A 27,428-nucleotide genomic window follows, 5' to 3' on the forward strand; every position below is an offset into this window, starting at 1 on the left:
TTTCCCCCCCCCACCCCTCTTCCCCCCCCCACCCCCTCTCCCCCCCCCCTACCCCTCTCCCCCCCCCCTACCCCTCTCCCCCCCCCCTACCCCTCTCCCCCCCCCCTACCCCTCTCCCCCCCCCCTACCCCTCTCCCCCCCCCTACCCCCTCTCCCCCCCCTACCCCTCTCCCCCCTACCCCTCTCCCCCCCCCTACCCCTCTCCCCCCCCACCCCTCTCCCCCCCCTACCCCTCTCCCCCCCCACCCCTCTCCCCCCCCTACCCCTCTCCCCCCCCTACCCCTCTCCCCCCCCTACCCCTCTCCCCCCCCTACCCCTCTCCCCCCCCTACCCCTCTCCCCCCCCTACCCCTCTCCCCCCCCTACCCCTCTCCCCCCCCTACCCCTCTCCCCCCCCTACCCCTCTCCACCCTCTCCCCCCCCTACCCCTCTCCCCCCCCTACCCCTCTCCCCCCCCTACCCCTCTCCCCCCCCTACCCCTCTCCCCCCCCCTACCCCTCTCCCCCCCCTACCCCTCTCCCCCCCCCTACCCCTCTCCCCCCCTACCCCTCTCCCCCCCCCTACCCCTCTCCCCCCCCTACCCCTCTCCCCCCCCTACCTCTCCCCCCCTACCCCTCTCCCCCCCCTACCCCTCTCCCCCCCCTACCCCTCTCCCCCCCCTACCCCTCTCCCCCCCCTACCCCTCTCCCCCCCCTACCCCTCTCCCCCCCCTACCCCTCTCCCCCCCCTACCCCTCTCCCCCCCCTACCCCTCTCCCCCCCCTACCCCTCTCCCCCCCCTACCCTCTCCCCCCCCTACCCCTCTCCCCCCCCTACCCCTCTCCCCCCCCTACCCCTCTCCCCCCCCTACCCCTCTCCCCCCCCTACCCCTCTCCCCCCCCCTACCCCTCTCCCCCCCCTACCCCTCTCCCCCCCCTACCCCTCTCCCCCCCCTACCCCTCTCCCCCCCCTACCCCTCTCCCCCCCCTACCCCTCTCCCCCCCCTACCCCTCTCCCCCCCCTACCCCTCTCCCCCCCCTACCCCTCTCCCCCCCCTACCCCTCTCCCCCCCCTACCCCTCTCCCCCCCCTACCCCTCTCCCCCCCCTACCCCTCTCCCCCCCCTACCCCTCTCCCCCCCCTACCCCTCTCCCCCCCTACCCTCTCCCCCCCCTACCCCTCTCCCCCCCCTACCCCTCTCCCCCCCCCTACCCCTCTCCCCCCCCTACCCCTCTCCCCCCCCTACCCCTCTCCCCCCCCTACCCCTCTCCCCCCCCCTACCCCTCTCCCCCCCCTACCCCTCTCCCCCCCCTACCCCTCTCCCCCCCCCTACCCCTCTCCCCCCTACCCCTCTCCCCCCCCTACCCCTCTCCCCCCCCTACCCCTCTCCCCCCCCTACCCCTCTCCCCCCCTACCCCTCTCCCCCCCCTACCCCTCTCCCCCCCCCTACCCCTCTCCCCCCCCTACCCCTCTCCCCCCCCTACCCCTCTCCCCCCCTACCCCTCTCCCCCCCCTACCCCTCTCCCCCCCCTACCCCTCTCCCCCCCCTACCCCTCTCCCCCCCCTACCCCTCTCCCCCCCCTACCCCTCTCCCCCCCCTACCCCTCTCCCCCCCCTACCCCTCTCCCCCCCCTACCCCTCTCCCCCCCCTACCCCTCTCCCCCCCTACCCCTCTCCCCCCCCTACCCCTCTCCCCCCCCTACCCCTCTCCCCCCCCTACCCCTCTCCCCCCCTACCCCTCTCCCCCCCCTACCCCTCTCCCCCCCCTACCCCTCTCCCCCCCCCTACCCCTCTCCCCCCCCTACCCCTCTCCCCCCCCTACCCCTCTCCCCCCCTACCCCTCTCCCCCCCCTACCCCTCTCCCCCCCCTACCCCTCTCCCCGCCCCCACCCCTCTCCCCGCCCCCACCCCTCTCCCCGCCCCCACCCCTCTCCCCGCCCCCACCCCTCTCCCCCCCCACCCCTCTCCCCCCCTACCCCTCCCCCCCCTACCCCTCCCCCCCCTACCCCTCCCCCCCCCTACCCCTCCCCCCCCCTACCCCTCTCCCCCCCCTACCCCTCTCCCCCCCCCTACCCCTCTCCCCCCCCACCCCTCTCCCCCCCCCTACCCCTCTCCCCCCCCACCCCTCTCCCCCCCCTACCCCTCTCCCCCCCCCTACCCCACTCCCCCTCCCCCACGCTCCCCCTCCCCCACGCTCCCCCCCCCACGCTCCCCCTCCCCCACGCTCCCCCTCCCCCTCCCCCACGCTCCCCCTCCCCCTCCCCCACGCTCCCCCTCCCCCTCCCCCACGCTCCCCCTCCCCCACGCTCCCCCTCCCCCTCCCCACGCTCCCCCTCCCCCTCCCCCACGCTCCCCCTCCCCCTCCCCCTCCCCCACGCTCCCCCTCCCCCTCCCCACGCTCCCCCTCCCCCTCCCCCACGCTCCCCCTCCCCCTCCCCCACGCTCCCCCTCCCCCTCCCCCACGCTCCCCCTCCCCCTCCCCCACGCACCCCCTCCCCCTCCCCCACGCACCCCCTCCCCCTCCCCCACGCACCCCCTCCCCCTCCCCCACGCACCCCCTCCCCCACCCCTCCCCCACGCTCCCCCTCCCCCACCCCTCCCCCACCCCTCCCCCACCCCCCCCCACCCCTCCCCCACCTCCCCCCCTTCCCCTTCCCCTCCCCCCTACCCCTCTCCCCCCCCAGCCCTCTCCCCCCCCAGCCCTCTCCCCCCCCCAGCCCTCTCCCCCCCCCAGCCCTCTCCCCCCCCCCAGCCCTCTCCCCCCCCCCAGCCCTCTCCCCCCCCCCAGCCCTCTCCCCCCCCCCAGCCCTCTCCCCCCCCCCCAGCCCTCTCCCCCCCCCCAGCCCTCTCCCCCCCCCAGCCCTCTCCCCCCCCCCAGCCCTCTCCCCCCCCCCAGCCCTCTCCCCCCCCCCCCAGCCCTCTCCCCCCCCCCCAGCCCTCTCCCCCCCCCCCCAGCCCTCTCCCCCCCCCCAGCCCTCTCCCCCCCCCCAGCCCTCTCCCCCCCCCCAGCCCTCTCCCCCCCCCCAGCCCTCTCCCCCCCCCCAGCCCTCTCCCCCCCCCCAGCCCTCTCCCCCCCCCCAGCCCTCTCCCCCCCCCAGCCCTCTCCCCCCCCCCAGCCCTCTCCCCCCCCCCCAGCCCTCTCCCCCCCCCCCAGCCCTCTCCCCCCCCCCAGCCCTCTCCCCCCCCCCAGCCCTCTCCCCCCCCCCCAGCCCTCTCCCCCCCCCCAGCCCTCTCCCCCCCCCCCAGCCCTCTCCCCCCCCCCAGCCCTCTCCCCCCCCCCAGCCCTCTCCCCCCCCCAGCCCTCTCCCCCCCCCCAGCCCTCTCCCCCCCCCCAGCCCTCTCCCCCCCCCAGCCCTCTCCCCCCCCCAGCCCTCTCCCCCCCCCATCCCTCTCCCCCCATCCCCATCCCCCCATTCCCCCCCCCCAATCCCCCATTCCCCCCACCCCAAATCCCCCATCCCCCCCCCCCCAATCCCCCATCCCCCCCCCCCCCCAATCCCCCATCCCTCCCCCCCCCCCAATCCCCCATCCCCTCCCCCCCCCCCCAATCCCCCATCCCCCCCCCCCAATCCCCCATCCCCCCCCCCCCCAATCCCCCATCCCCCCCCCCCCAATCCCCCATCCCCATCCCCATCCCCTTTAATTTGATTCTTGATTAATGATCTGGAGGCATGTGGCACATCATAGATGGTGCCAAGGCCTCATTCACTACTTTCTACAACCTCATTGTTCCTCATTTTTAGCCATTTCTCCCCCCTTAGGTCTGTGAAGAGCAGAGGTGTGAGGAGGAAGTCTTCCCTTTGGCAATGAATTACCTGGACAGATTCTTATCGATTGTACCAATTACCAAAAGCCACCTGCAGCTACTTGGAGCTGTGTGTCTGTTCCTTGCATCAAAGTTCAAAGAAAATATTCCTTTGACAGTGGAAAAACTTTGCCTATATACTGACAACTCTATCAGACTACATGAACTTTTGGTAATTTAGTAATCTATCTTCAGCTTTCTGTGCAAAACTTACATTGATACAAAAATGCTAATGAGGCTGACTTGTACTTTTGGAGGGATCACATGGTTAGTGTGCTGTGTCACAGTGCCAGGGACCCAAGTTCGATTCCAGCGTTGGGTGACTTTACATATTCTTCTGATGTCTGCCTGGGATTCCTCCAACAGTCCAAAGTTTAGGTGGATTGATTGTGGTAAATTGCCCTGTAGTGTCAGAATGTGTAGGCTAGGTAGATTAACCATGGTGAGTCTGAGGTTATGGGGTTTGGGGGAGTGGAGTGCTGTTCAAAGGATTGGTATGGACTCGCTTGGTCGATAGGACACTATCTGCACTGTAGTGATTCTATAAGTTAAACTTCCAACAGAATTGTAAACTTTTACAATGTCTGCTTTCTACGAAATTTGGTGTTCAGCTGCAAAAATCGTTCAGGTCTTAAAAATACATCCACAGTTGGGGTGAATCAAGTACTTCATTCACAATATAGAAAATCTTCAGAACAGTTACGACATAAGTAGCACTTTTGTTCTGTTCTTTGACATTTGTGAGGCAGGGAGTGGTTCTAGTTAAATTGCTACTGTTACAAAGTTGTTTCTCTGGTTATAAATGTAGCTAAAATGTCTCAAACATGGATACCATGATTTGGAGGTGCTCTTGTTGGATTGGGGTACGCAAAGTCAAAAAATCGCACAACACCGGGTTATAATCCAACAAGTTTTTGGAACCCCCGCTATATCCCAGTGTTGTGATTTTTGACATCAAACAAGGATGGGTGAGCTGAAGTCTACAAATTAAAATAAAAACATGAATAAAACATGATGTAGATGTACTCTTTGTTTGGGAACAATCATTTCAGCCACCTTTGGTGTCAGTGCTTAGTAGATAATGTTAATAGGGCTGAGTTTTGTATTTGAAGTTCAGTGGTAAGCATAGTATGGCCTTCCCAACAGTGAATACTATAAATCACTGTCAGTAGTTCCCTCTAGAGATAGATGTTCAAACCTTCACCATGAATAGGTGCCAGTTGTGCACCATTACAAAAAAAATTGGTGTAGTGGGTGGCTTGTTTGAACTATCCTTTTTAATAAAAGGCTTTTGGTTTAGTTTCTTCTTTCCATGCAGGGTCAGTGGCTCCCTCTAGAGGTATATATTCAAAAGTTCACTCTGAATAGGTGCTAGTTGTGCTTTGCCATAAAAAAAATGGTGTAGCAGGTGAATTGTTTGAAGTAGCAGTTTTTAAAAATAATTTTTTTTCTTTCAATTGTTCATTCTTGTACTGCATTTAACCTTTTTCCTTTTCGTTAGGAGTGGGAGTTGATCGTTTTGGGAAAGTTGAAGTGGAATCTTGCAGCTGTAACTCCACATGACTTCATTGAACACATTCTGAAGAAGCTGCTGCTTTCTGAAGACAAGCTGCACCTCATCCGAAAGCATGCACAGACCTTTATTGCTCTTTGTGCCACAGGTATGAGTGATCTAACATCTGGAGCTGGTTTTGTTTAAGGCCTATGGTTGAGAATATGTTGATGGGAGAATGGGGAAATTCAGAAGTGAAGCAGACTGAACCTTGCTTTGGCTTTGATCGTGTTTTGAATGTATAGAGGAAAATTCGAAGATTTGAGATTCTACTGCCGAGACAAAATGGGTTTGTATTAATTGGCACAGTATTGTATGGTGCGATGATGGAAGGTCATAGACCTGAAGCATAATACTAATTCTCTCTCCACTGATGCTGCCAGTTCTGTTGATTATTTCCATTTTCCTTTGGTTTTTTAAATAAGGCTTTTTGTATCTACATTATTTTGTTTTTCTATTGATCTTTATTAATATTTGGTGGAGATTATTTTTACGATGGAACTTTTAATCAGTTTTCATTATTTCTTTTATGTATTCATCTATTATATGTTAAAAAAATATTGTCAGCTTGGAATCCTGTCAGTTTCTGTACATTCCAATTCTGTCTGCATGTATAGAGGAAACTGAAATCATGTATCACTGGTTCTACTATCCTGCCAACATAAGGGCTGTAGGTTCTTTTGTCGGGGGTGGGGGTGGCTATGACTGGAGGGCAATAGATTTACATGGATAATTTCCATTAGAAATGTAGTTTGTGAATTAATTAACAAAACCTGTAAATAGTAATATTAAATTACAGCTTCACTGAGTTCACTTAAATCTTGAAAAATGTGATTTTTTAAAAATGATTTGTTGTGACTCAATGGGATAATGTGCTGGAAATTGAGCTCTGCTATTCCCAGAGTCACTACAAAAGTTTTATGAAGTACATGAAGTTCCCAATTTACCTAACCCTCAGACCCAGATTGATGGAAAGCACAGACCAGATTTCTGTAGTAATCAAGAACGATTTTACTATACGTAATTAGACTTCAGTTACAAGTTAACAGTTATAAATTATTAGTGTAAATAAAACTCTAATCCCTTTTATACACTTCCCTCACTCACTCTTTCTGTCTGTCTCTCATTCTCACTCGCTCTCTCATATGTGTGCATGTGCACCAATAAGTTAAGATTGTGGACAGAGTGGAAAGACAGTTACACAGACTATGCTCTTGTGTACTGTTGTTGAGATGATTTTTGTAAATGTTCTGTTGGCCAGCATATTATATCAGTTGTCTTTCTCTCGTTGCTTCCACTGGTTGGTGAGAGATGCAAGGTAGCTGGTTCTCTTATTAAAAATTCTGTGACTTATCAGTTAAGAGTTACATGGTACAACAACAGTTCCAAGAAAGAGGAACTGCTTTTCTTCAGGTTTACAATGAGTTTTAACTGTAAATAACAGGCAGCCTGCTTCTGAACTGGGGAAGAACTGAACAATTTTCTCCCTCTCCTACTGCAGCTTGTTCTCGCTTGTCAGTCACCAGACAACATGTTCTGACAGGCAAAAATGTCTATCATCGATAACTGGTCACTCGTCCATACACCACTTAACTTGGTGTCGGCAAAAGCTGCTTTGGTACATTCCTTTGGTCCAAATCCACAACTTAAACTGCAATTATTGCTTGTTGAGATGGTTCTTTGTGGGTGTCAGGGTTGCTTACTTTTCAAAACTGCAACCACTCTTAAAAATCTTTTTTTTTAAAAAGAATACACTTTCTCATTTCGGTCCTCATATTTTAAACACCCAAAATTAAAAACATGGACTTCATATAAGGATCATCTTAATAATACATGAGACTAGTATTTCGAATAGTCTTATAGCAAAAAAATTAAGAAAACATTCTTCAAAAAGTGCCTATTTGATAAAAAAAACATAGTTCTAAAGGTGGCTAAAAACACTATAGAATGGGATGCCATATCTTTTGTTAAGTACAATGCAATAAAGAAAGCAAAGACTGCTAGAATAACTGTGACAATGGAGGATGTGTAGAGTGATCTGCTTACATCAGTTGGGTCCCTACACGGGGATTTAACATTGATAATTTAGTTTTAAAGCAACCTGTCAGTTATTGTCTGAATGATGCTGAGAAATTTAAGATGAAAAAAATTTGTTATGCTAGTAAATCTCACAAAAAGAGATGTATAGACAAAGGATAGTACTTAAACCATTTGGTTTGGAAAAGCAGTATATTTTGCTAGTTTTATTGAAATATTTGGAGTTTCTAGAGCATTTTTTCAATTAATCTTGGACAAATCAAAAGCTAATGATTGTAACTATCGAAAGTGTTTAAGTAGATTGTGTCATATTTACAAACAATCCAGAAAATAAGTCCGAGCAGCATACAGATCTGTTGCTTTTACTTTGGTGGAAATTTTGAAAAAAAAATTAGTTTCTATTGTTGATGCTTGGAACAGGTACACCCTGTTTCTCCCTCCCAATGTTCTCTCTCCCTTTCTACCCCCCATCTATCCATTACTTGGTGTTGGAAGCAAGCTGACAGAACAGAATATTATTTTAATTGTGTTTGCGCCAGCTTCTAAAATATAATGCAAGGGTAGCATTTGAGGATTTTTTGGAAAGTTATGGAATTTGTTTTGAATTGCTGATAAGTAAGCATAATCACCTATTTTGCCAAGAACCTAAAAAGTGCTATATGCTTCATTAATCAAGAGAGGTCTGTTTGATAGAATTGGTCTGCAATATAAAGAGGAAATTTTTGATTGGATAAATATTCATTTCTAAAACACCGCCTCAAAGTCACAAATTGGGCATTGTTGGGTCTGCTCTGTGTTGCCTCACTGGGATAGTACACTGGAAAACGAGCTCTGCCATTCCTGGATTTATCAGGAAAGTTGAAGATTTTATCATAGTGTGCAAAATTCCTCAATTTACCTGCTTTTTTAGACCCCGGTTAATAGAATTGGCCAAGTTTCTGGACTTAACTAGAATTATTACTTATTATACATGACTCTTTTTATAGATATGCAACTTTGAGCTGTTGACATATAAATTTACTTGTAAAACTCTACTTCCCCTCAATAAAATTTCTGTTTCACACATGCAGATGGAAAAATAAAAGATGCATTTAATGAATGGAGGTAAAATTGGTGAAAAATAAACTGACACTAACTTTTTTGGAAGTCCAAAGTGTTTGGTTATACTGTTCATACCCACAAACTGTTCAACTAGCTGGGAGGTAATTTCATTTGTTGGTAGGCAGACCTTTATTGTTGACATTGGTCACTAATCTACACGTAAGCTACACGTTGCCAACTGAATCTCCTCTTGTACACACCTGTGGCACCAGATCGTCTGCCACTAAACTTCGCTGATTGGTTGAGCAGTCGTGTAAACAGCATTTCCATGAAGAGCTGATAGCTTGTTCTTTAAAAAGAACAGCAATCCTTTGTTTTTAAAAAGGTCTCTGGTGGAACTGTCTCTGCGGATGCTAGTGAGGTTAATTGTTTTAAGCTGTGGATCAAAACCATCTTGTTATAGAACTCAATTAGTTCGACCAGCCATTAATATTCTGGTCACTGTTGGGTAAGTTATCTTCAACAACCGAGTATCTTTTTTTCCCCACATTTGATATAATGCCATTTGGAAGCATTACAGCAAGAACTGGGGCATGAGGTTGTGCTTTAAATTTTTCTTTATGACAACTGTTAGCTTTGTTTTAATTAAATTGTGTAGTGTCTTATTTTGAAAGAAATACTGTATCATTTGCACAAAGTACATTTCTACTGTCATGGCAGAGCTTTGTTTAAACTGGTGGGTCTTTCAAAAGGACTACTTGCTTTTACTTAATGTCTCTTCCATTCCTGTGTCCAAAATATTGTTCAATTAGTTATAATTAGAAGTAGTTGTGTAGGCCAACTGACAATGAAAGTGAACGAAGCAACTTTCCATAAAGTTGAATTAATGATTAATTAAACTCTTGGTGATAGATGACGAACAAGAGCAGTACTTGCATTTTTATGGTAGAAAAAAAATGTCATTTGGTTAGTTAGTTTGTCAGGCAAATTTGCAGATTGCAGTGTACTGAATTAGAACTGTAAGCAGAGAAGCACCTAGTGTGCAATTGTTTCACGTCTTCAGTGCACTGACGCATTTTTAATGGGATTTCCTGGTGCGATGGTAATTCAAATCATGTGTTTTAAAGAAATGTGGCAGAGCATATTATTCAATGGAAACTTTAAAATCAGAAGGCCTAGTTGAAGTTATTCAGAGCTTAATTTTTGAGTTGCAGTTCAGAATTTACAATGCAATGTCATGTCTTAGAACTAAGATCAGTTGGCTTACAGATGTTCTGATTTGTCTGAAAAAGCCTTTAGGATATTAGGGGAGTTTCTGGATAGCCCAAATGATCAATTCAATTTCAATGCAGGTTTATACATGGCACCTGAATTGGAGTACACATATGATCAGTATAATGGTTTTTGCATTTCATTGTGTATTGGAAAGTAAACAATAGAACTGTAGCTTTAAGATTTTAATCAATATACATAGTGGCAGGAAAATTTGTGTTCTCAAGAACATTAATATTTTAGGAGAGTCCCTATAGTTTGTTTTATTTCAATCATTCCATAATTATTCTTTTATCCTAGCACTATTCTAAGTGACCCACAATGATACCATCCTTTTGACATTGTTTTTAAAAATCCCTTCCTTGCTAGCTTGGTTGGGTGAGCTGGCAAGCTGCATGTGTGAAATTGGTGCCCTGCCCCCACCCCACAGTCCCTTTGTGAGTATGTCAGCTTGAATTCATAACAGGAGGAGGGTCATTTCCATGATTTTCAATGGCAAAGATGAGGGGATGGTTTCAAACAATGATGCCACACTCTCCAGTTGGAGACACTTGCCTCAAACAGTTGCAGTAGTTAATTAATATGCTAAAAATAGGAGCTACTGATGCAAATCACTGCCTGTTGAACAACAAAGAGAGGACATGTGGAGCTTTGATAGCGAAGTTTATGGTGCTTCTTACAGAGGAAAAGAAGAGGGGAGATAGAAGCTTTGCAAGTCTTTTGCAACCTAGGCATTAGTCACTCTGGGCCTCCAGCCATTTGCTAGCAGTCTCATTTGCATTGTGGGTGACATTAAAGGAATTTACAAGGTTATTGGGCAGTAAAAAATGTTCATGTGACCATATGTAGGAGCAGACCTACAGCAGTGTTGGTTGGCAGGGCCACTGGCTTTTTATTCAGTCATTCATGATCAGTATATTTCTGAGATCATTTTATTGAAAAGTGGGCCATAATTTTATAATAATTGAGTTGTTTTTGGATCATTCTGTTCATATGTAGTTTAATATTTGTGGTGGGAGTGGTATGTATTCTGGAAATTTAGTGTAAAAATTACTATTTGAGAACATATACAGTTTTTAAACTTACTTTACTGCGCCTGTCCCCACAGACTTTAAGTTTGCCATGTATCCGCCATCAATGATTGCGACTGGAAGTGTTGGGGCAGCAATATGTGGACTTCAGCTGGATGTTGGTGATAGTTCACTTTCAAGTTATAACCTGACAGATCACCTGGCCAAGATTATACACACAGATGTGGTGAGTATCCTGTTACACTAGTGAGGAAACACTCACAGGTGATTGGCAACCAATATCTTGTCTGTAAAGTATTTTCAATCTTAGTTGCAAATCCTTCTGGATTTAATTTGCTCTCGGTGCAACTAATGTATTTTAGAACACCATTTTAGGGTATTGTTTGATTTTAAATACTTTGGGAAGATGTCTTTAAATGACTAAAGCTTTAGGAAAGTGAGATAGAAGTATAGATGTGAACTTTAGATTAGATTAGATTTCCTACAGTGTAGAAACAGGCCCTTCGGCCCAACAAGTCCACACCGACCCTCCGAAGAGCAACCGACCTAGACCCATTCCCCTACATTCACCTCTGACCAATGCACTTCGCAGTATGGGCAATTTAGCATGGCCAATTCACCTAACATACACATCTTTGGACTGTGGGAGGAAACCGGAGCACCCGGAGGAAACCCACGCAGACACTGGGAGAATGTGCAAACTCCACACAGTCACCCGAGGTGAGAATTGAACCTGGGACCCTGGTGCTGTGAAGCAGCAGTGCTAACCACTGAGCCACCGTGCTGCCCAAATCGTGAATAACTTAATCCATTACATTGGAAGGATTTTGCAAAGTATTATCCTCAGGAATGACTGGGGTTGACTCCTATGTCATGAATGTGGGTATTCTGGCTTAGTAGCATTGCATGTTTATGGTACCTTTTGTATCATTTAAAGTATAAAAATGCAACCACTTGAGGTGCTAGTTGAAGTTGTTTTAGAAACTAAAAATGTGCATGTCTCAGGTAGCGCTGTGTTGTGATTAAGATCACAACAAGTTATTTAGTCTCAGCTTATTTGGACTGCAAGCATGGAATTCTGCTTTCATTGAATTGTAGAAACTCTGCTTAAAAACTGATGTTCAGTGGGTTAAATTTGTAATAGTTTAAACTTGTGAAATTCAGGACTAGCTACAATAATTTTTTTTAGAATTTACATTTCTGAAAATGATGACGTTGTGCTCCTGATTTTCATATGAACTGTTCAACTGGAAGATAGTGTGTGGAAAAGATAATGCACAGAAGATGGCTGTGATTCAACTTATTACATCAGCACAAAGTCCATTTGAGAATCAGGGAGAAGTAAAATCCAATTGTACTTTCAAGGTCTCAGCGTTATTTTAGGATCTGTTTTTACCGTAACTAATTAGTAACAGCAAACAAATTTCAAAGAGAAGCAGCTACACGCTTTGTCAGTTTCCATGTAATTTGCTGCTTGCATATCATAGCCATATTTTGGCAGGGTAGATGGTCACAGTGTTTCTTTTGATTTCTGCAGTCTTGCCAAAGCTTTAACATTATATTATTTTCCAGACATGGTACTCTACGTTTAGCATTTTCCTGTCCAAAATAGAGGTGCTGTCTAAAAGCAACAGTGTGTGGTTACAGTTGTGAAGCATGAAATGTGAATAAATATACGTTTCATTTTTTTTTATTGCCATTGATGGAGTGGCTTTTGTGTATTCAGGAATTCTTCTTAAATTCTTTGCCTGAAGGCTGATTCTTGATGATTAATCACCAAACTGTAGCAAAATGCTAGGATATTTTTACTGGTTGAGCAAGAAGACAGGCAGTGAATCTACTAACCCTGTGCTGGTGACACACATCAGATGCACTTCTGTTGAGCCAACTTAATTAATTGGTTCTTAATTCAGAAGTTACAAGTTTTTGATATTATAGTTCTAAATTTTGTTGAGAAAGACACTTATTTTAAGTATTCTTTTTATTGTCTACAACTTTTAATCAGTTGTGATCCAAGTTGGAAAAGATTTAAAACATGCCCTAAGAATACAGTTTTCTATGCAGTAAAGTGTTATTTCTGAGGATCTGCACAACCATCCTTTCACACTTCTCACTCAACTAAAAGCAAAGTAGTGAAGATGCTAGAGAACGGAATATGAGTGTATGGAGTGGGAGTGGACCATTCAGCCTCTTGAATCTGTTCTGCCATTCAAAAGATCACGCTGATCTGATTGTAACCTAAAATCCACTCCCACCTACTTTGGATAATCTTTCAGCTCTTGCTTAACAAGAATCTATCTACCTTTGCCTTAAACATATTCAAGGACAATGCATCCATATCCTTAGGAAATGAGTTCCAAAAACATATGGTTCTCAGAGGAAATTTGCATGACCTCTATTGTAAATAGGTGACTCTTAATTATAAAACAGTGACACTTAGTTCTGCATTCTCCTATAAAAAGGAACGTTCTCTCTTCCTCTACTTATCGAGACCCATCGTGATCTTATAGCTTTCAATCAGGTTGCCTTTTACTGTTCTAAATTCTGGGTACAAGCTTAGTCTGTCCAAACTTTCTTGAGTCAACTTGTCCATTCCAAGCATTAATCTAGTAAATCTTCTCTGAACTGCTCCATACATTCTTCTTTAAATTGCATAACAAAGACATCGCATTGTATTCCAGATGTGGTAGAGTTCTGTTAACTTTCCTAATTATTTGCTGTTCTTGCATACTCATCTTTTGCGATTCATGCTATAGTCGCAGATAAAGTTAGATCTGCTGAGTTTCTCCACTTTGAATTTTAGTCACTTGTTATAAAAACATACTGCTATCAAACTGTCTACAGAACCTTCATGATAACTTGATGGCAAGTGATATAATTCAAATTTGCCAGCTAGGGCCTTGTAAGTGCCAGCTGCAAATATCAGGATATTGTAATTAGGTTTTTGGGGTATACGCAGTTTTTATCGAGGACTTTGGAATGGATTATATGCAAATTAGATGCAATTACAGATGTAAAGTAATAGCATGAAATATGTAGGAAATCATTTGATGTAAGATGTGTATATTTTTAAAAAAAGACTACATTGACTTAAACATTACTAGGGCTGCTGATTTTCATGCTTCATATTAATAATGTAGACTTGGGATATGCAGGGCACAATTTTAAATTTTGCCAAAAACCTCTTTATATTTGGATTTGGAGTATGATGGAGGTAAATCTAATTGAGTCTTTTGAAGGAGAATTGATTAACATATGAAGGGAGAGAATTTGTAGAGCTTGAGGAAAGGGACCAACTCTATTGTTGTTGCTTAGACATGGAACAGACGTGATGACCTGAATGGCAAATGCAAACATGTTATGATAAGTAAGAATAGAATGTGTATGATTCTTCGAACTCCCAATGCATAAGGAAGCAATTTTAACTTGTTTGGGAGATGTTAGTTGGTCCATTAGATTTAAAGCATTTGAACTGCAGTGTTTATTCATTGATAATTCTATTCTTATAAATTGCTTGTGTGCACTTTGTAACACAGTAGGTAAACTCAAATAAGTAACAAATATCTATGACTGAGCTAGGTAAAACCAAGGACTGCAGATGCTGGGAACTAGAGTTTAGGTGAGGGCTCTATCTCAAAGGAATAAGGAAGATCTTCTAAACAAATGGACATTTCGAGGAACAAATTGGGAGATAGGAAGCAGGATTGTTAAAACTGCCATAAGTTTTGACATTTTCTAAATAACCTATTCAATGATATTATCATAGATTTCTGAAACAGGTTGGATTTGACGCAACCACCATCACAAGACCCCTCCGTTCATTACTTCCAAAGAAACCAATCTGGAATTAAGAGTAGGGTATTTTGCTAACTTGAATTTAATCATGTGCTATTCATGCAATGGCGACCCCATTAGAGTCCAGGCTGCCTGATTAGTCATTACCACATGTGCATATTAATAAACAGTGATATTTAGTGTATGTGCAAACTAGAGGAGTCACAAGGATTACTTGAGTCAGCAGAAGACAACAAGAGACACATGCCCAGTCAACCCAAAATGAGCCGGTGTCCCAAGTGATTGTGTAAACCACTGCTAAGAGACAGTGTCATTTCTTTTGTACTTATGAGAAACCAAATTCGAAGAGACTTGTGAAAATGTACTTTTGACTGGAATTGATCTTTTAACAAAAGATATTTTAGGTTACCCCTCTCAAACACCAACTATAATTGTAATTGACTTGGTTTTACAATTAGTGAATGCCAAAATCCAACACTAGCTCCAAATCCAACAACATCTCAATGGGGCATTTTACTGCATTAATATCACCTACATTCTATGTAGAAGAAAAGACATGCATAAATATGATGCTTTGCACAACTACAAAATATCTGAAATCCGTTTACAGCTAATGAAATACTTGAGATAGTTACTGTTGCAATGTAGCAAATGTGGCAGCTAATTTCTGCATCTCACCTCCCAAAAACAGCAACGTAAGAAGATAATCTGTTTTTATGATGTCGGTTAAGAGATCTGTATTAGCCAGGATAATCGGGCTAACTCCCCTGCTCTTCAAATTGATGCTGTGGGAACTTTGGCATCATCATACAGGTAGATGGAACTTTAGTTTATTTTCTTATTTGAAAGACAGCACCTTCAGCAGTGCAATGCTGTCAGTGTTAGAAGATTAACCTTGGTTTTGGTGCTTAAGCTCTGAGATGGGTTCTTTCTTGAACCTGGAATTTTGTGACTCAGGCATGAAAATGTTACTGACTGACCTACTCTTGCCATTGTAAATTGCAGTTGACTGTACAATGCCAGGCTTTTTTTTTCATTTTTTTGGTATGTGGGTATTGCTGGCAAGACAAGAATTGTAGGCTAATCCTTATGTCTGTTGAACTGCGTGTCTTATTAGGTTACTTCAACGGACAATTAACAGTCACTACTTCGCAGGTAAAAACAATGACTGCAGATGCAAGAAACCAGATTCTGGATTAGTGGTGCTGGAAGAGCACAGCAGTTCAGGCAGCATCCAAGGAGCAGTGAAATCGACGTTTCGGGCAAAAGCCCTTCATCAAGAATAAAGGCAGAGAACCTGAAGCATGGAGAGATAAGCTAGAGGAGGGTGGGGGTGGGGAGAAAGTGGCATAGACTACAATAGGTGAGTGGGGGAGAGGATGAAGGTGATAGGTCAGGGAGGAGAGGGTGGAATGGATCGGTGGAAACGGAGATGGGCAGGTAGGACAAGTCATGGGGACAGTGCTGAGCTGGAAGTTTGGAACTAAGGTGAGGTGGGGGAAGGGGATATGAGGAAACTGTTGAAGTCCACATTGATGCCCTGGGGTTGAAGTGTTCCGAGGCGGAAGCTGAGGCGTTCTTCTCTAGAATCATGTGAGCCAGATCAAGTGAACATTGCACATTTCCTTCCATCTGGTTCACCTGTAAGTGTTTTTACAAACATAAGATACCATGGTCACTATCAGAGATTAACTTTCACTTGCAGATTTTTTTGAATTTAAATTCCGCTAGCTGCCACATGGGAGTTTGAGCCCATGCCCCCAGCTTGGGCCTCTGAATTATTAGGACCATATTAATACTGCTGCTGTCTTCCATTTTAGTTCAGATAACTAAATTGATTTGATTAATCTTTTCTGGTTAGAACATAAAAAAGTAACATGGATGTGTGGAAACAGCTTTGCCTCATGTTGACCCACTAAGTACAATGCGAATCTGAAAACCATGCCATGTAGAATCTATTGTGATGGGGTACCCATTGGAATTATTGAAACTTTGCCAGACACCCTGGCCATGGTCTGAAGTTTACAAAGTAATCCTTTTGGGGCAGGATTTCTGTGCTTTCTCTTTTGAGGCAATTAGTAGTAGCAGCACAGGGACAAGAATATTCTCGATCCTGATTTCCCATGCTGTGCTTATGAGTTAGGTTCTAGCATTGCATTAGCTTGAAGCTGAGCAAAACAAATATCGGCAAATGAAGAGCTGAATTTATTTATGTTAAAGCCTGTGAAGTTGTGTCTTTGAACTAACAGTGGCCTGCAATTTAGGACTATCTCTGACTATGGGTTCAAGGATAAGCCTTGCTGATCAGTGTATCTTCATATTTTCAATTTCTTTACCTATGCTTTATCCCTTCCCAAAGTGGATAATCAGTTTTCTTAAGTGCAAAGTGCTTAAGTGCTTACATATTGGATCTATGTAAGCTCTTTGATATAAATACTTAGTAAAAACAACTGTATATCTCCATCAAGATAGAAGTGTCTTTAAGATGGGATCATGTAATACATTTTCAGGCAAACTAAAGGTTTATCCACTCTTTGTACTGCTTAGTGCTTGTGGTTTGGAAGCATATGACAGGATTTGCTTCCTCCTCGTGCTTTGTTTGTTTGCAGACTGTACTTAGTATGCGAGAAAACAGTAGCCAGGATTGACTGAAATGAATGGAAGAATGAGATCGTTTCCTACTTGTAGTTGGTTGATTTGGCAGCTATTAGCATCATTCAGCTTCTAATTCAAAGTGCTTTGCATGTGGAGTAAGAGTGGGGTGATGCAGCTATCTGAAATAATTGTGCTGTTGCATCACATCCCACACAATACAAAGCAGGATTTACAGAGGACGCTGCCAGTTTTAAAGAATATCCAAGGATAATTGTAAATAGTTTGTGTTGAAGTAATCACATTTTTTTTATGCATCGTTATCATAAATTCTGTTACTAATTACTTAAGGATTTTAGATTGCCTTTTATGATTGTTACAGTTTGGACAATAATCACCTTACTGATGAAAGATTTGAATAACACCTTTCAATATTTAAATTCACCATTTAAGTAAATTGTGACATGGAACTGAACTACTTTTAGCATAGGCAGATTTTAAGAAGAGGTCACATGGATCCTTTTATGTAAAATCTGTTGTGATGGCTTTCATCTTGAAAGGTGTTATGTTAAGTTTGGTTTTATTTATGAAGAATAACTTCTGATATCTGAGACCAAAGTTCAGTTTTGTGTTCAGTCAGATGGCTGTTTGTCAAAACTCCTGGTGGTTAGGACAGTCAGTTAATTTGTAACTGCTATTTGAAGGCAACGTACTTTTTAAAAATTTTCTTATCCAAATTCATCCATCAATTGAAAAATCCTTTCCCTATATCAAAAGCGTTTAGTACTCTTGGCAGATTATTTAATAAAATCTTCAATAACCCGTCATCTGTTCTAGAAATTTGCACTAGTCTTTCACTCCTTGTTCCCTCCTTAGTTTAATCAGTAAAAATAATAGGTTCCTAAGTTTTAGTGTTGTTAAGAAAGAATACCATGTCCCACTGCCAGAATATAATTTCCTGTATTCTTTTGATCCTAGTAATCAGCTACTTTCCACAGCTGTAAATGGTCACTAAGAATTCACCGTCTTTTAGGGTGCATTGTAAAGTTGAGATTTGAATAGAAGAACACAAATGTACCAAGTTGTGAACAGGACCATGTGATTATTCTGTAAAATCTTTTAAAAGCCAGGAATTTAAAACAGTCTCCATGCAGCAAGGACCAGTTTTCCTAAATCAAATTTTGAAATCAGATTTGTAGCATGCACATTTTGAGAAATCCTTTTTTTTTCTTGAGGTTCTCTTGCATTGACTATTGTCTTCTGAAAATTTGAAATCAGGGACTTAGTTTCATGCCCACAATCCTACAACCTGATCAGCTATTTCATGATGGCAGAGCATAATACACAGACCTTATGTCAGTTCAATTTTATTTTAGAAATATAATCCATCTGTATTCCAACACTAGATTGTGCCTATTGCAGTTGCTGTATGTAAACGTTTGTGTTCATCTGTCATGCTTATAGATTTTTTTTAAAAAGCATGCTCAATTACAAGTACAGTGTGTATGTAAATTCATACTAACAACAGATATTTCCAGTGATCAAGTCATTTAGAACAAGGGCTCAAAATCAGCAAAAGGGCAATAAAAGGTGGGCAACAGGTGCTAACCCAGTCAGTAACACCCATATTCCAAGAACTAATGAAAAGAAAACTTCAGTACAGATAGGACTTTAGTTTAATATCTCTTTTCGAGAAACAGCATCTCTGACAGAGCAGCACTTTGAGTAGTGCAGTGGAATATCTGCTTAGAATTTTGTAATCCTGGAGTGGGGCTTAAAATCTTCAACCTTCTGGGGTAATAATGCTACCGTCTAATCCACTGAAATTTTTTTCTATGAAAATCAGGAAGTGACTAGGATTTCAACTGGACAATTATCTTGGAAAGAAAGATGTCATCGATTTGCAACTGAGAGGAAGAGCTTTTGTTCAGCCTAGTAATTCTGTTGCTGTGTGATGTGCATGTGGAAGATGGAAAAAGCTAGGATGCTTCTGGTTGCTTTGCATTTGCTGATGTTAAGCTATAACACTTAGTGCATGTGTTTGCCCATTTATTTAGGGTTGGCACTTCTTTCACCTACACCCTGTTCTTTGAGACACAGTACTTCTGCTTTCTATTAAGTTGTAATGCAGCCTGTATAACTTATCTGAGGAGGAAGCCCTTCAGCGCCAAGCAGGGTAATTCTTTTTTCCATTTTAGAAGGAGCAGCTGCAGCAGTGAATGGAGAGACTCTGTGTAGACATTGCACCATTCTTCAGCAACTGCAGTGATTTCCTGACTCTTTTCTTCTTGTTGCAGTAATAAATCAGTTTGCCTTTAATTTGTAACTGCAGCTGTGCCAATTTCACAGCATCTTCTCTCCTCTATTTCAACCCAAACTGAAAACTGGCATTGAAATTTAGCAATGAGCTGTACCCAGAAGTTTTGGTTATGTTAGTTCCTGAGCATACTTGTTCAAAGCCTGCAGTGCATAGTTCCCAGAGACCAAATGTAGGATGAAAAAAAATCTACCTTTTTTATATGATGCAGCTGAACTGAAGCAGTTTTCTGGAATCCAGTGAAAAAACCTTTCTCTTAACCTGTAGTTCAGAGTAACTTGAATTCTGCAAAATGCTGCATTTCTACAATTCAGAGTATATAGTGTAGTAAACATTTTGGTAGGTATATATTTAATGGATGTGTGGCTGGAATTTTAAAAGTCTGAGAGGGTGCATTCGGATGTAGATATGTATGTAAGGTCATACTTTTAGTCGAATTCCAGCACTCATGGAAAACATGATTTCCAAAAGGGATTGGGATTTGGCAATCCCTGTGTCTCCAGTTAACTGGTTAAGCTTATTGCAAATTAAGATTGATTGAGTCTGAAAATCTCTGTCACTCTCTGGGAGATGCAGCAAAACATAGGCTCTGGTACATGTCATTGTGGCTGTAATGAACACAGTAGAAATCCAGGAGGAATAATGGTGCAAAAACAGGTTGCTGGAAAATCTCAACAGGTCTGGCATCATTGTGAAGAGAAATCAAAGTTAATGTTCTGAGGAAGGGTCACTGGACCAGAAACATTAACTTTGATTTCTCTTCACAGATACTGCAAGACCTGGGAAGCTTTTCAAGCAATCTCTGTTTTAGTTCTTAATTTACAGCATTTGCAGTTCTTTCAGGAATAATGGCTGTGTTAGTCAACATATGGGAAGAATGGAGACTTGTACTCAGTGACTCAACTAGTGGCACAGAACTTCCACTACAAATGTTGAGAGGCTTATATTTGTGAACAGGAAAGTAATTGTAAAACTTGAAAGGGTTCAGAAAAGATTTACCAGGATGTTGCCAGGATTGAAGGGTTTGAGCTATAGGGAGAAGCTGAATATGTTGGGGTTATTTTCCCTGGAGCGTCAGAGGCTGAGGGTGACCTTTACAACTTTGATGGGAGAAGTTTATAAAATCATGAGGGGCATGGATAGGGTGAATAGTCAAGATCCCTTCCCCAGGGTAGGGGAGTCCGAAACTAGAGTGTATTGGTTTAACGTGAGAGGGGAAAGGTTTAAAAGGGACCTAAGGGGCACGTTTTCATGCTGAGGCATTTATGGAATGAACTGCCAAAGAAAGTGGTGGAAGCTGTACAATTACATTTAAGAGGCATCTGGATGGGTATGTGAGTAAGAAGGATTTAGAGTGACATGGGCAAAAGTTTGGCAAATGGGACTAGATTAATGTAGAAAAACTGGTCAACATGGACAAGTTGGACCGAAGGGTCTGTTTCCATGCTGTGCATCTATCTTAATCTAAATGGTGCTGCTCCTGAAAGGGACTACTGGCACCATGTATCAGTTTAGTAGAGGATACCCAAGAAAGCTGTGGTGAATGAACAAGCAACAGGTAATGGAATGAACTGAGAATGAGCTTCATGTGAACTTTGGTAGAATAGTGAGGAACTTCAGTACATACAGTTCCCTTGTCAGGAGGAGACCAGAGGAGCAGAGCACAGGAGACGAAGCTGCTTCCAACCCAAGTTGTCACGTGTAGCAACTAAGAATCAGCAATATCCAAAATAACAATGCTAGTACTTAAAAGGCGCACCTCCTGCGGGTAATTGACATCTAATATTTAGACTCTGTGCTTACTGATCTGAGACGCCTCAGCTCCAGTTGCAGTAGACCCTTACTTGTAACTATCAAGGTCATGTCACTCTGAATTTTAATGACTCTCCTGCTGAATTGAGTGTCTTTATCCGTGGTGAATTCTTCTGGATGGCGGCAATAGCACCTCTCCTCTGACATTGTTTGTTAAAACCTGAGGAAGCCATCCAGGAAGTGTGCAACTGCCTGGTCAATGCTTGCCCAGGCCACCATGCCTCCTTGGTGATCTTTCCTGCTCCATAGTTTGTGAATGGGAAGTCTAGTAATAGCTGCCATTCACTTTACCACAGGGCCTTCAATCACTGGGTTTTTTCTCCAGGTTATTCCTGGTGTTGCTGATTGAGTGCTAATCTTACCTCTGGTTCAGGCTTTTTCTTGCATTTTAAATCAGGCCACATCAGCTGTGTAGGCTCTAATCAGAAATTATCCGGACTTTGGTCTCCTTGACCATGAATTGAAAATTCAGCTTGTCAGAGATTTAGGGAAGAGAGTTGAGACAAGTGTGGTGGAAGTGCTTGATGACTCTTCCACTAATAACTAAGGAAATGGAGGGTAGATATATTAAAAGCTAATGCATAAAGGAATTGGAGCTAAAAAAATTAGGCATTAGGGAACTTTAAAGTTTTGAGAATTTTGTTTATTTGGAGTTCATACAATGAGGTACTGTGGGTAAGCAATGTCCTAGCCTTTGTTGGATGTGAATAGTTGAGTTTTGGACAAGATTTTAAGTTTTTGGAAATTGGAAATTTTCAAGTTATTGGAGAACTGAAGCTGGATAATGATGAATAAAATTTGGAGTTTGAGTGGAACACAATACCAAGAGTATAAAATTTGAAGCAAGTTGAGATATAAAGAGGGAGCTGCCTTTATTTCTCTTTGTATGGCATGGCAGGTATTCCATTTCTTTGCAGTGAAGGAATAAACGTTAGGGTGTAAAACGAATGACCAATTTGTTACAACTGTTCTATATGCCGGTCCATGCACAATTCTCCCCAGACTCCAGCTCCAATGCTTTTTGTATGGCTTCATTTAAACTGGGGGTTGCTTGAGAGGGAAATTGAGAAAGAGGTGAGACCAGAACGTTGACTTTGATTGAGAAGCTTTGGTTTTCCCACTGAAGGCAGTCTAGAGTTATCCATAAAGTAAGATCAGACAGTTATACTTCAACAAAATAAAATGTATGGTGACACAATTTATGATATTGCAAATCAAAAGTTTGTGAAAGGAAATTAATTATGATTTGTTAGTGGTGAAGATGGCTAATTACTGCATCTTTAGTATCACTGTCTAATGTTCTAATCAGTTTTGTAAAGTGGCTGCCAATATTTGATTCTGGACGTACTGTTTTAATAGTTTTTTGTTTTAAAACAGTTGGAAAATGTGGTTCCTTTATATTTAATTGGATGTTAAAAATACAGAAACAGTAACTAAGTTTTCTTTAATTTGTAAAATTTAAGTTCCAGGGTTTATCATGTCGCAGTAATATTTCTTTAATCAAGTAGTTCAAATTTTATTCTGTGTTGTAATTGCACGTTAATTCATTGTTAAACAAATAAAATGACAACCTACAGTGAAAGAAAATGTGGGTTGCAGGACAGAGAACTTCTCATTTGACAACAGAATAATTCAAGTTGAGAGATTTAGCTATGCCTCAAAATTATGCCTATGATATGGTTCATCTTTTTCTTAATAGGATTGTCTGAAAGCTTGCCAGGAACAGATCGAATCATTGCTGGTCAACAACCTGAGACCGACTGAGCAGGACCATTCAAAGAGGGTGGATGAACTGGACCAGGCAAGCACACCTACAGATGTGAGAAATGTAAACCTGTGAGGCTACAGGAGTGGAAAAGGCTATGTGTGATCTTCCCTTTAGGAAGATTTTTTTTTGTTTTTCCTTTTTAAAAATGCTCCTACATAGAAACTATCTAAAGCTTCTTTTAGAAAACAAAACTGATATTAAAACTATGGTGCCTATGGTGTTCTGCAGAAGGGAATCCCACCTTTATTTGTTTGCATAATTGCTGTTTTATTATTGACAATGAACATGCTTAAGAAGCATAAAAATAGCTAGCTAAATGCAGGCCTGTGTATGTGGGGTTACATGATTAGATATTTACTGTTCTATTTTATGGTGCATGCACCCTCTTCAATATATGAAAAATTGTGGCTCAATTTAGATTGCAAAGCAATAGCCTGAGTGAGGTGGGGAGGGTTGCTGGAAAATAGTCTTCTCTTTTGTGAGTGAACCATCTTCAGTGTGGATGGATTGCAATACTGCCTTAACATATTGAACTTATCTTGAGTGAAGTTTGGTTATGGGCGGGATTGCTGTTCTGTGGATTTGTTTGACCTTAATTAATGAATGCATATGTGGAAGGTTCCTATTTAAACCAACTTGAAAGTCTATGTCATGGCTGTGCTGTGTACATTTTCTCATCAGATCTGTTTCTTCCTATTGTCACTACTGTAGTATGATACTCGTGTTTCTCTATGTTTGTCTGTGTTTTCATTTATTTCTGCCACATCTATCCGTACTTACCCATGCACCCCCCCCCCCCCCCCCCAATAATGCACCCGGTCCTAATTTTTCTCTATTTCTCCTCCATTCCACCCCTCACCCCGCCCCACAACAATGTCTCTCTAACTGTTCTGGTTCTGCCTTCAGAAATGGTTCATTCTACACAGCAGCATTGTTGGCCGCTCCTCTAACTGTGGGCCAAATTTGAATGTGTTTAGGGAACTCCTGTTCCAATAGCCAGTCAGCTGATTACACTGCCACTGCACTCTGCATTACACTACATTGTCCAGATTGTAAGAATCTTGATCATCTTTATTGGTCTCAGATTTCAACTTTGATTCCACCTAGCATTCTGTGTGGAAAGCAGACAAACCAAACTATATCCTTCCATTTGAAAAGAGGCAAAACTTCCAAACATTTTTTTTTGTGCAGAAATTGGCCCACAGTTAGCATTGTTGTAAACCATTTCATTTGAAAAGCACTTTGAATATATTTCCCTAGGGATGAATGAAATGGTTTATGAAATTGACTTGTTTTTGTTTCCCAGTTTCTGGTGTATTATATTATCATGTTGCTGGAAAAAGAAACATTTTGTATGGAAGACATTCCAGTTTGGGTTGCAACATTCCACAGATCTTTAGTAACTTCATATGTTTTCAGTGTCACAGAAGGATCTTTGTGCCACAGGGATGCCGAGCCTTGGACATTTTGGATGAGAATCATTGCTGGTGCAAGAAGCAGCAAGTACCATGGTTCACAACTTGTTGTTATTTGAGAATTTGTATTCAGTCTACTTGAATTTTTCTGCTCCATCGTTGGGCATGAATGGTAAAGAGTTGGGGCAGTGTTTATTTGCACATGTTTTGTAACAGTCTGAAATTTGCAAAATTAAGCTATTGATTGAAATGTTGAACTAGGGATTTGAGAGAGGTAGGATTAAAGAAAGTATCTGGGGGAAATAGATTTTTGCTGAATTGACACAGCCTGACTGGGGTTGATGAGGGTAGAAAATGGAGTACGAATCTTTATTTTGCGCTGCTATGAAAAGCTATGATTTGTTTCATTCTTATTCACATTAACAGTACTTGGCTGTATTGTTTCACTGAGTGTGCTGCTATTTTATAAACATTTTTATAATATATTATTTTACCGCTTAAGTTTCAAAATTCTGAAGTAGTGGGAATGGAAAATGAATACATTGATTTACTGGAAATACCCATGAACAGTTTTTTCCAGTATTGTTTCATGATTTTCTTTTTGTCACATTCTGAAAAACAGCATAGTTACCTCAGGTTTATTGGACAACAGTATGGTTAATTTCACAATACCTCACACACTACAGTTTTGGGGAGCCTTGCAGGTTTTGTTAGTATAGAGAGATACAGTTGAGCACAGTGATGTCTTGCTGAGATGTACAAGCTGGTTGCACAGACAAAAGGCTCCCCCTGGGCTTGGATACATTACCATTTACCTCATTGACTTTCTGATGCACAATTCTGTTCTTAAACCTTCCTGCTTTACTGAGTGTGATGCCATATCAATAAAATGTTATTCTCTCACAATGTTCTCTTATGTTTTGTTATTCATATGGTTAAGGGTGAATGGAAAGCATTTATAGTTTGACTAAAATGTGGAAAGCTTGTGGGGAGTACATGATCAGTTGATGGATACAAAACTGAATACAGTAGATTTGGAAATAAATATAAAGTCTTGTTTCTTCAGTATTGAAAAGGCTTTTTTTTATTCAACTAATGACTTTGAAAGGATCATATGGTTTTATGGTGTGAAGTAAATGGCATGTCTTATGGACAATAAAGTTTCTTAGTCAAAGTGCATATGTGTGGGTTTTGATTTCCCTCAACAGTCACCTAAAAGTGGCAACTCTAGTTTGCACTCCTTTCTATTATACATCACATTGACAAGATGTGTTAATTATTAGCACAAGCTTGGTTTCTTGAATTTTGATGAAGAGAGTGGAATTTTGAGGAAGAAATATAAATAAGTTGCATTCTTTACATTGAATGCTCCTGCAAAAAAAAAGTATTTTGACTAACCCAGCATGAGTCCTGTCAAAACAATACAAACTACATCTTTAAATGAGCACAATGCAAAAATGTTCATTCAGTTGACATATTTATAGGAACTGAAGAGTAGTGCTGGAAAAGCACAGCTGGTCAGGCTGCATCCATGGAGGAGGATAATCGACGTTTCAAGCATAAGCTCTTCAGGATATTTAGAGGAATATCTTGGACAAATCATGGTGTAAAGTGAGCATGCATTTCAAGCACATCATTATCTAAAATTGCAATAAAAGTATTCCAATTTTAGAACGATGTGAAATTATGTATTAGTTTGGTACTTAACCCAATTCCAAGGATAGATGACAAAAAACACTAGCTATCAATCTAGAACTGAATTGGGAATCTCTGAAAAGCATGATTAGCAAAAGTGTACAAACTCCTACTCTGGCCCTCTTATGGCATGGTGGTAGTGTCCCTACCCCTGGACTGGGAAGCCTGAGTTCAAGTTCCACTTTCTCCAGAGTTATGTAATAACAGCTCTGAACAGGTTGATTGGAAGAATAGGTTAACTAGGAAAAAATAAATTATAAACTCATACTGGTGGGATTGAGTTTGCAATGTATACTTGAAGTGTTGAGGAGCTTATGTACATGGCCATACAAAGTCTGACCTGCAAATATGAGAGTATTAAATCTTTTAAGTGCAAAGTGAACCATTTTATCAAGTGGACCTGCAGACAGGTTGAGTTTCTTAAAGAAATGCTGTTTGTGTTGTGTTTTTAAAAGCATGTTGAATCTCAAAGTTGGAAAATAATACCATGTTAGAAAGTCTAACAGAGTGTATTTAATTTTTATGATAACGGTCTCCCTTCGATGACTAGGGTAATATTTTTCCACTTGATTTAGAAATGACCAGAAGCCCTAATTTGAGCCATGTAGGTCTAATGCAAAGTATTCTTTTATTCAAAATCAATCTACAGTATAATAACAACTTTATCTGCTTCAGTATGTTAGAGTGAAAGGAATTCCATTCAGGTGAAATGGCAAATGATTATTGGGAAAAATAGTGGTACATTATGCTTTAAATTAATGCTTTTCATATTCATGAGTGTTAAGGTATAGTGAGAGAAGTATATTGAATGTTCCTTGACTGTGTCACTTCATTTACTACCCTGCAAAAGCACTTATTTTGCTTGAATGCTGTCTAATTTTGCCATTTTTCTCCCACTGTGCCATTATTTAAATTTTTCTTTGAGTTCCCTATTAAAATTTTGGCCTGCACATTAAAATCTATCCTCTTGTTGGTTCTAAATTCAGTAGACACTTTATCAAAGCCATCAATGTAGACTTTTCAGAAAAAATGGGCAAAAAGCATTATGGATAGTTGTCTGGAAAACCATGTTCAGAATTCTGGAACTGTGTAATAAAATTGGAATTTGACTTACTCAGTCATCATAAATTTTTGACCTTGTAAAACAATTCTTCAGTTTGTTTTAACTCAAATAAAAATGAACTTTCTAACAGTAAATTATAAATAATATTTTAGTAAATGGTCCTTTTCAGGTCTCCAATCATCAGTATGTTAATACCAGTGGTTTGAAAGCAGTTCCAATTCCTGTTAAGCTGGCTCTAACCACATTTCTAACCTATT

The 27,428-nt window shown here is 42.8% G+C and overlaps 1 protein-coding gene across 2 annotated transcripts in view; it reads left to right on the forward strand.

Moving 5' to 3' along the window:
* Window positions 1–25,590, forward strand: part of ccnd2a (cyclin D2, a) — a 28,992-nt gene extending 3,402 nt beyond the window's left edge. Inside the window, exons 2-6 of one of the 2 annotated variants that reach the window (XR_011955295.1) lie at window positions 3,738–3,953; window positions 5,283–5,442; window positions 10,792–10,940; window positions 15,201–15,322; window positions 22,930–23,059. Coding sequence is in view for 1 of the 2 variants with exons in the window: in XM_072562529.1 (XP_072418630.1) it covers window positions 3,738–3,953; window positions 5,283–5,442; window positions 10,792–10,940; window positions 22,930–23,070 (666 nt within the window). In the remaining variant the exon portion in view is untranslated. Of the gene's footprint in view, window positions 1–3,737; window positions 3,954–5,282; window positions 5,443–10,791; window positions 10,941–15,200; window positions 15,323–22,929 lie in introns of both variants that reach the window. The other variant, XM_072562529.1, reaches the window with a different exon arrangement.
* Window positions 25,591–27,428: the final 1,838 nt, after the last annotated feature.

The sequence above is a fragment of the Chiloscyllium punctatum genome, chromosome 44 (assembly GCF_047496795.1).
Source record: "Chiloscyllium punctatum isolate Juve2018m chromosome 44, sChiPun1.3, whole genome shotgun sequence".
Classification (NCBI taxonomy): domain Eukaryota; kingdom Metazoa; phylum Chordata; class Chondrichthyes; order Orectolobiformes; family Hemiscylliidae; genus Chiloscyllium; species Chiloscyllium punctatum.